The sequence below is a fragment of the Zootoca vivipara genome, chromosome 7 (genome assembly GCF_963506605.1).
Source record: "Zootoca vivipara chromosome 7, rZooViv1.1, whole genome shotgun sequence".
NCBI lineage: Eukaryota > Metazoa > Chordata > Lepidosauria > Squamata > Lacertidae > Zootoca > Zootoca vivipara.
This window is the reverse complement of record NC_083282.1, coordinates 40,768,686-40,778,862: the sequence shown is the minus strand read 5'-3', so window position 1 is coordinate 40,778,862 and position 10,177 is coordinate 40,768,686. Positions and strand designations below refer to the sequence as shown.

The window sequence follows — 10,177 nt, the reverse complement described above, 5'->3', positions numbered from 1 at the left end:
GCTATAGTCTCAAAATTGATCTATAAAGAGTAAACAAAATTGATCTATAAAGAGTAAACACAATTTTGAATTCCTGTCTTTTTACCACCCGGCTTATGGTAGTAGAAATACGGGTGGGTTATTTTTTAGCACTACATAACCTGTCCTTATTTTGCATATGACTGGTACTAATACATCCACTGAAATGACCAGCTTAAGTTTTTATGCTACTGTTTTCTATCTGGTCTCAAGCAGCCTACTTCCAAATCGAACTGAACTGAAGCCATTTTTAAAATCCTACTAGCAATAGTGAAGTGGATTGCCTCCCAGTTTCAAATAAAATAGCCAGCCTGCTAAAAGTCTATTAACACCTACTCCAGGGAATAGAGTTTTAGACTCTTCGGAAACCCACTGTGTATGCTTTGCAAGGCACTTCAAGGCTAAAGTCACCTTTATAGCAATATTGATGCCACATCCACTGCAGTCTCCACTGAGGTGCAGTGTCTGTTGCAACATTATGGGATCAGTTTTGGTGGATGCAGCCTACCGGTGCCCCCTTGCCTTGCTAGAACTTGCTAGAACAGAGACCCACTACTGAGAAGGCCCGTCCTTGTGTTCCCACCCTCTGCACCTCCCTCAGAGGGGGCACATGGAGAAGTGCCTCGGGTAAAGAATGCAGGGTTCAGGTTGGTTCATGTGGGAGAGGCTATCCTTCAGGTGCTGAGGTCGTGAGTCACATAAGGCTTTATAGGTCAAAACCACCCCAATCTCTGCTGAGTGGTGCACTTCAGGGATTCCAGGCATTTACCCAGGGTTTGTGTTTCCTTTGGGAATAAGACTCAGTGGGGACTGGCATCTTTATGATATATGGTTTATTTGTACAACTTGAACCCAGATGAAGGGCTAATTTGTGAGAATTCACATTCCAAGCAGGTCTGGCCTCCGTAAGTGCAGCATTTGATTCAAAGAACAGCAAAAAGCCTTGCTCTGTGTATCTCTTCTCCTGGCTGTCATTCCCAGATCACATGGAGTTCTGCCCCTCCTTCTCCTCCCTGCCTACAGACTCAAAGGACCTCCTGAGCATAGCTGTCAAGTTTTCCCTTTTCTCACGAGGAAGCCTATTCAGCATAAGGGAATTTCCCTTAAAAAAAGGGAGAAGTTGACAGCTATGCTTCAGAGCCAATATCATTCAGAGTTGAAACCCTAAACCTGGCCTTTGCCTTTGCCCTCTAGCACCAAGGAAAGAAGAGGTCCTACTCTCCCTCACCTGGCAGAGGGCAGTACTAATGGCCCATCCAGCTAGCTCTGCAGAGCTGCCTTGGCTCGTTAGCATAGCTAAATCCAGAGGGTGTCCGTGTTTGGCAAAGTTTAATCAAACTTTCATTAATTCTGACTTTTACTAAATCCAGGAATTATGGGGAGGATCTGGCACTCCGCAATTTAGGGAAATCTGCTCCCTGCCAACCTACAACAATATTAACAAAGCTAGAGAATAATTTCTGGTGTCTCACAAAAAAACCCCATTGTTACAAACTAGTGGTGTTGTTTTTTAAAAAATAGTTAATACAAAACCATTGTTGCCTCTTGGTTTTATGCTCGCCATTGCCAGTCTGAATATGCACCCCACCTAATAACACAGTGGGAGAAACAACACTTGTCAACGCAATGGGGAAGTAGCCAACATATTATCTTAACGCTGTCATCTCCAACATATTTATCCGGCAGCAATTCTTTGGGATTTCTCAGGAAGTATACATACAAAGGATCGGGCACCCTACAATTGCCCTGAATTAAAACGACGGTCTTAAACGGAGAAAGGTTGCCAGCAGCTGCTGCTTATTTGAGGGGATGCAACGTTACCCCTTCCAGACAAAAGTGCTACAGCTGTGCCGGGTGGGGTGGGGGGCTCCTTTTAGAATGAAACACGTAATCTGACGGGAACTTAATACGGGAAGCATGTCGGGACAAAACGCCTCCTTTGGCGAAGGGGAAAAGCCGATGGTTTCACACCGCCGCAGATCCTGAAGGTGCTTGTTTCTCCCTTTGGCTCGGAGGGGAAGGTGGGGGCCAGGCGTGCAGTGAGAGAAGCCGGGCCTGTAGACATCAGGGCGGGAGGAGGGAGGCGGGAGGAGGAGCTCCCGAGCGAGAGAGGCCTGCCTGACAAAAGCTCAGTGCGCAGAAGGCTGGTGACCAGGAAGAAGAACCGCGCTTGGGGCTGAGGGAGGAGACGGGCTCTGTGTATATACCTGGACGCCGCCGCTTCCCCTGCCCGTTCCCCCCGCCGGAGGGCTAAGCAAGCCCTTGCCGAGGCCCTAATGGCGGCCGAGGGCTGAGACCTCTCTCCCTTCCCTTCCCAACCCCAACCCCGCTGCCATTTCTCCGCCGGAGTGCGGCGAGGAAGAGGGGGAGGCGGGCGGGCGGGGAGGCAGCGGGTCCCTGGGGCGAGCCGACTCGGGGTTAAGCTGCTTAGGCAGGCTGGCATGAGCTTCCTGAGCTGGGCTCCTGCTGCTGCTATTGCTGCTGAGGGGAGGCCGGAGGAAAGCCGTCGACCGGAGCTGCCATTGTGTCTCTGAGGGGGAAGAGGAGAGCCCCCACTTCCCTTTGGGGAAGATGGGGAATTGCCTGAAATCCCCCACCTCGGATGACATCTCCCTGCTGCACGAGTCCCAGTCGGACAGGGCCAGCTATGGGGATGGGACTGAGCCGGATCAGGAGCCTCCGCCGCCATATCAGGTACCTTGTGTTGGGGGTGAGGAGAAGGGCAGGGGGACACACAGAACAAATTGAGAGAAGGTCGGGGTTGTCGTGAGAACGGCTGTGCGTGTCAGACGGGCAAACCCGGGGCTGGGGTTGAGGGAGGGGGAGGAATTTAAAAGGTGGACAGGAAGGCTACCAAAACAAAACAAAACACGAAAACACAGGACAACATGGTGGGGAGAGGCTTCATTTATTGATATTTGTGTGGATGTACACAGTTTTGTTGGGGGTGGTGTTTTGTTTTTTAAATGGAAATCCCTCATATTTGTGTCATTTATGCAACGGCTAGGAATCGATGTTAACCAAAATACTTGTACCTCATGAGTTGAATGTCAGAAATTGGGGGCCTTCCTTCTGCCCCCACCTTACCCACCCCCAGTGCTTATTCTACTCCTGAGGTTTTAAATTTGACAACTGCCCAGACCTCTCTTGAAGCTGAACCTCTTGCTTTCAGCCTGATGGGGGAGACTTTCTTTGTTTCTTCTTCTGTGCCTCTCTTGTCTGATTTTCAGCGTTAAAATGCTACTGTGTTTGTCTTATGCCGATCTCCCTTTTTAAAAGGCAGATATATAGAAAACAGCTTTCAGAAGTGAGCTTGGAACACTGTACTGGGAAAAATATATAAATGACAGCAACAAAAATAAAACAGAACTACATCTTGGGTTGAATAAAACCGATTGTAACCATTTCTACTTGGAAGCAAGCTCCAAATTTCAGTGGGGATTACCTCTGTGTGTAAGCATGTTTCACACCTAATTGATGACACTGTTTTTATGGACCTGATAATTTAATTATGGCATTTTAAAATGATTATTTCAGATATAGTCTCTTCATTCAGGCCACAGAACAGGGGTTCTAGTTTTTCAGCTTGTGCAGCTTCCTTTGTTTCTTCATGCAGTGACATCACTGTCTGGTGTTGTTCTTGTCTCATTACCTTGTTAAGGCGAAGACAGTGTATTTTTTGTCTCAGTTTCTTTATTCTGTCTTTCATTATACGCAAAAGCAGTAACTCCAATCATTAATTTTGAACTTTCTTATGGCAATACAGTAGATCCTATTTCTCCCAAGTGTGATTGACAGCAGGCCAGGGCAATGACATTTTCCTCCTGGGTGTTTCTCTTAATTCTCTTTCCCTTGTGTCCTCTCTGGTATGAATTTGCAAGTTTTAAAATTGGAATTATTAGCTTTTTATTGTTTTTCATGAATAGTTTTGCTGATGTCAAAATATATGAAGAAGAAATTTTAATCTGTATTTGCGTTCATTTTATAACCAGAAAAACCACACTTGTTTTTGTTTTGCGGAAACAATAAATTATTTTTTTCTCATTGATTTACATCTAACAGTTTATTAATCTAGATTTATTCCTTGGTATTAGAACAGCTGTAAACAGAATGAAGTATTTTATGAAGATATAAGGCTTAGATTCTAAGCAATTATATTTCCATATTTTATTTAAGATAAAATAAGTCTCCCCCCCCCAATATCACTTTATTTTTTACAGGATATGAGATGTTTTCTTAGCAAGCACTGAATCTTGAAATGTGATTTGCACCCTCATCTCAAACATAAGCCTGGTGAGTTTAGCACATTAAATCATAGTTAAAAACAAACAATGGTTTAAAGTAAAAAAGCAGGGTGCTGGTGCACACAGCTCAAAAGTTCTCCCTTTGCTTGTCCGCTGCTGCTTTCTGCTGCTGACCCATTGGAAAACAAGACAGTCTGACTTGTTGTGACGTGTGAATCTTGGCTTACTTTACTTCTCAATTATGTGTTTGGGGAAAACAAACCACAAACCCATGTTCAGGCATCACAGCAAGCCAGAGAGTGACTTGTTTCCTGGTGATACAGCAGGAGTGGAGCCATGTTCAAAATTCCCCAGGAATTTATTGCACTTGGCTTTCAGCCACTTGCGACCAAGTGAAGATGCCTGGGCGCAAGGATGGCGCCCGATATCTCCATCATCTGGCAGGCTGGTACACAGCAGTGGGTTTTTTTGCTGCCATGCTATGGTGCAAGTCAGCTGGTTCACACCATAGTGCTTCAGCAAAAGAGCAGTCTCTTCTTCTGCAAGCTAGTTGATTTATGCAGTTGCATAGCAGCAGAAGACTGCATCTTTTGTAGAGCATTATGTACCATTCTACATTTTTCCATCTATGTGAGGCAGGGCTGGGGTCCTGCTGCAAGCAGCTGTGCTGAGCCCGGCTTGGAGGCCAGCTGCTCACCTGCTCACCTGCCCACTTGCCCCGTCGGCTGATCACTGTGGCAGGGCTGCACCGGTCCCTGCTGCTCTCACACCTGCTTGCGCAGCCTGCCTTCCAAGACTTGGAGCTGTTCGAGCTGATGGAGGAGGTCCTGCAAAACTTCAACTCCTGATGACAAGAGCAGTGAACAACGCTATGGTTAATTGTTGTGGCTTGTCTTCACTTAACCCCCACCCCACTGCCCTGCTCAGTTGTGAAGAATATTCATACGTTAAGAATGGTCTGAGTGACCATTAAGAAAAAGGGACAGGAATAGGCCAATATATATGTGGATCAAGTGACTTTTCTTCAAGTTCTCAAAGTTCTTAGCCTAGTTCAAGGTTGTCATCTGCACTAGCCAGATGTTTAACTGATAATCAACCACAGTCAGTTCATCATTTGAAAAATAAGACTTTAGAGCCATCTTGCCCCAAAATGGCAACTAGACATTCCATTTTGGCAACTGTAACCTTGTGGAGCCCTGCCTCACATAGATGGAAAAATGTAGAATGGTACATAATGCTCTACAATCTTGATTAAAGATGCCATTTGGCCCCTAGTTTATATATCTGTGTTTCAAACATTGGAGTGGAACAATAATTTTTTACATATTGCACATTCACATTAAACCATATTTTGTTTAAACTATGATTTTAATGTGACATGTAGACCAGGCCATTTGAACTCCCATTGAGTTCAGTGAGATACATTTCCAACTGAAGTATGCATGTGTATGATTGCAGCCTTGGTATTTTGGAAAGATGCTGCTCCTAAAAACACTAGCAGTCATCCAGTGAAGCTATATTTGCATGTACAAGAGGTTGTTCATTTGGCGTTTTTCATTTTTTCCTTGGGTGCATGCATGTATGTGGCATGCGCACTAATCAGGATCACATTCCAACTATCATGTTGCAAGGACTTACTTCCATGTATTTAATATCAGGATGTAAAAGTCATTCAAAATATTCAAATAATTCATAGTTAACAAAATTACAGGAAGTATTTAATTTATATCGGTCACCTACAGGTGTTTTTAGATGATAATTATAGGTTGGCTCTGATGGATTGTTTGAATGATTCAAAAGAAGAGAATGCAGGGATGTTATAGAAAGATACCAATATCTTGTGCGTAACTTTGCACACTTTTGGGGAATAGATGGCACTGAAAACAGTTAAACTTTTTCTTTCTGAGTATTGCTATGTAAGACTGCTTTCCCTATGCACAGTTACTTGGGTGTACTTTATATTCCATTGAACTCAGTAGGTTATCTCAATAAACATGAATAGGATAGGCTCTGCACAGCTGCAATTATGTGCACACTTATTTTGGATTTTGTCTAATTCAAGTCAGTGAAACTTACTTTTAGGTAAAGATGCGTAAGTTAGAAAGCTGCAGTCTTAACACACTTACTAAAGAGTAAATATGATTGAATTCAGTGGATAGTTCCGAGTGAACATTCTTAAGCTGCAATTCTGTATCCACTTATCTCTACTACCCCCCTATCCCCCATATACCCCAATTATACCCTGAATATATAGGTTATAAACTCTCACACTAATGGAACAGAAGACGGTGAGGCAGGAAAGAATGTATTCTGTTATACTGTATACCACATTTAGCAACTGATGGCACAAAACTTCATTTAGATATATTTGTATGCTACTATTTTATTTTGCCCATGTTTCCCATTATATTCCCCCCCCTAATTTGTAGTAATAATTGGCGAGTATATATATCCACAGCTGTTATACTTCTTATATTTCATATCATCCTTAGTGGCAAACTTTTGTGTATATACAAAGTATATTTGTATATAACACTGGTGAATAAAGGAATACAGTAATTTACTTCAGTTTCATGACAACAATGTCTCTTACCTTTTCATTTGTCTATAGGAAACAGTTTCCAACCAGTGCTTTTCTAAGTTAATTCTAAATTACTTATCTTTTTTTTTTTATAAAAAAAAACCTATTCTGATTGTCTCTTGACCTTTTTCCTTTGAGGTTTGTGTGCATGCTTGTGTATTCACATGCACCACTTTGGCTTTCCCGCTTATTCACATTTATTTGGAAGTGATTTAAATTTTAAAGTAAATGTGCTTAGAAAGAGTAATGATCCCAAAGAATTGTTTTATGGTTCCTTTAAGTGCTAAGCAATTGTAAAGGAAATCATGTTTCTTAGCCTGATACAGATGGCTGCTTAACTATTGCCTTGTGAGCCCTGTATGAATGGATAGATGAGGAAAAAACAACCTAGAAATAGTTTTTGATTAGTTTCAGGTGTAACAGTAAAGCTACATAAAGACTTGGGATGCTAAGGATTTTGAAGGAATTGGAAAAAGAACTCCTCCCATCATACTCAATGTAGGGATGAAGTATGATGACACGAGCTAGCTTGTATAGCGTGATTCCAAACTAAAAGATCTCCTGTGACAATACTATAATTATATTTTGTCATGTCAGGTTCCTACTGAGTCATTGGAGATGATATGGGTATTGGGAAAAGCTTAGAGTGAGAAATATAAGGCTGGACGCTGAGTTGCTCTGCTTAAATCAAAGAAGTGTGCCTGACCTGCAAGGTCATATAATTATCATCATCATTCATTATTCGACTGTCACTCAACAAAACAAGGTCATATAATATCAGGCTTTGTAATGACCTGCTGTTGTCAGGCCAGTTGGCGTTCAGGAACCCATCTGGCTAGTTTCTTGCTGTTCCCCCTGTTGGCCAGAGTTAGAGCTACATCACACTTTTTGTGGTTTCCCAGTTACACCTGTGCCTGGAAGCCACAAGTATTGCTAGTGTACTTGTGCTGTGCTGCGTGAAATAGCTTTTGTTGTGGCACAGATGGTGATTCCATTGCTAGAACTAAGCTTGAAAACTATTAGAGCAATGGAGAAATGTGCTGTGTTGCAGACACTTTAATTTTGGCAGATACCTGTATATGAAAGTTGAATTCATATTGCTAGTTTCAACTTGAATATTTAAATACTTTTTCTTTGAGTGTGTGTGTGTGTGTGTGTGTGTGTTTATTACAACTATATTGTGAATACCTGAAATAGTGTTGCTTTATCAAAATAGACTTTGAGGTTGCATTTGACATAATTGATCTGGTTCATCTGATACTTTAACACTGGCTCTTAAACATAAGGAGCTTTTAATTAAATAGGCTATAATAACTGAAAACCAGAGTCACCAGTGCATATTTCATTATGAAGTGGATAACATAGCTCAATCCTGTGCATGTTTCATCCAGAAGTATGTCCTAATTAGTACATTAAGCTAACTCGGTGTCCATGAGCATAAGGCTGCAGCCTAAAAAACTGCCATCAACTCCTAGAAAAGCATTGCATTCCTAAATAAAGGCATACCGTATATGCAGAACAATACTATACATGTTCATTCAGAAGGAAGCCTATTGAGTTAAAGGGGTTTACTGCCAGGTAAATGGGCATGTGATTGCACCCATGTTGATGTTTGTTACGGCATTTCCAGCTGCAAACGATCTCAAGGCTCTATTGATTTGTACAAGTTCTAGAGAGATCAGGTCATGATTTTAAATATTTTTTGTGAGTCTGTAATTTCTTTCCTGTTCTTGTTAGAATATCTTTATGTATTATTCACTTTGTCATAACTAGGCTGTAGCCACCAGTACAGGCTGACTTTAACAGCAAAAACACATTCTCCCAAAACATAGAATGCCAACACTGATCCATATTCAGGTTGGACTTGCAAACTTCATTTATTACTTATATCATTTATATACTTATATCATTTCCTTTGAGGTTTTTATACATACACAAAGCACTAACTTTGATCCAGCACAATGTCCTGTTCCTAGGTTGGTACCGGTAGTAGGGGTGAGTGGGACAGCAGAGGGACACTCAAATTTTCATCCTCTAACAACTATTGTACAAAAGCCATGAGGTAAAATACATTGGAAGAACTAAATAGAACAATCTACAAAGAGGAAAGGTTACCAGAATGGGGTATCCTGGCAGGTGTTCCTATTTATTTGAAAGACTTACATGAGAGGTCATTCCTTTGAGTGATATAGTAAAACTGCATTCTCCTAATGTGGCAATATGGTGCTGCCGTAACAGAGAAATAGTGCAGTTTGTCTTTCGTCACCAATGATGTCACAGGCACCATCCAGTACAATGGTACCTTGGGTTACAAACACTTCGGGTTACAAACACTTCGGGTTACAGACTCCGCTAACCCGGAAGTAGTACTCGGGTTAAGAACTTTACCTCAGGATGAGGTAATTGTGTGGTGGTGGTGCAGCGGCAGCAGGAGGCCCCATTAGCTAAAGTGGTACCTCGGGTTAAGAACAGTTTCAGGTTAAGAACTGACCTCTGGAACGAATTAAGTATGTAACCAGAGGTACCACTGTAAGTCGCTCTTCACACTTGTACAACTATCACATCTTATTGTAATAGACATTCTAGGAACAATAATGTTTGTTCTTGGAAGCACATTGTTCTAACCAAGTACTGTAACATGATACAATTTTATCAAGTGGTGCTGTGGATGGTGTAAGACAGGGGTGTCAAACTCAAATTCATCGGGGGCCGCATCAGCAGTTTGGTCACCCTCAAAGGGCCAGTTGTATCTGTAGGACTATGTGTCCACTCTTTATTATCATAAATTATTGTCACTGCATTCAATTATTACTGTTTTTTGTAATAATGTAATGTTTTTTGTAATAATGTAGTCCCCTTGGAACGCCCTCCCACCAGATGTCAAGGAAATAAACAACTCCCTGACTTTTAGAAGATATCTGAAGGCAGCCCTGTTTAGGGAAGCTTTTTAATATGTGACATTTTAATGTATTTTTAATTTTTGTTGGAAGCCGCCCAGAGTGGCTGGGGAAACCTAGCCAGATGGGCAGGGTACAAATAATATATTATTATTATTATTATTATTATTATTATTATTATTATTATGCTATGACACTGTTTCAATTGTATAGTGCAGACTGAGTCCTTGAAGAGTCTCTGGCAGAGTAGGCAGTGGATCAATTGTCTGACTCGGTATAAGGCAGTTTCATGTGTTCACCCTGACTTGTACGCTGAACATTCTCCAGGACGTGGTAAACCACAGTGATTTAGTGGGCATTCAGAAGACCAGTTGCTATGAGAAAAATAATAGCTCACAACTGCTCCATCACACAGTCATCACTATGTAAAAACAAGT

General features: G+C 41.9%; 1 protein-coding gene across 1 annotated transcript in view; it reads left to right on the top strand.

Moving 5' to 3' along the window:
* Nucleotides 1-2,127: 2,127 nt before the first annotated feature.
* The window catches only part of RNF11 (ring finger protein 11), a 35,109-nt gene continuing 27,059 nt past the window's right edge, over nt 2,128-10,177 (top strand). Inside the window, exon 1 of the mRNA XM_035121605.2 lies at nt 2,128-2,712. Within this exon, the coding sequence (XP_034977496.1) occupies nt 2,590-2,712 (123 nt within the window). The 5' untranslated portion in view covers nt 2,128-2,589. The remainder of the gene's footprint in view (nt 2,713-10,177) is intronic.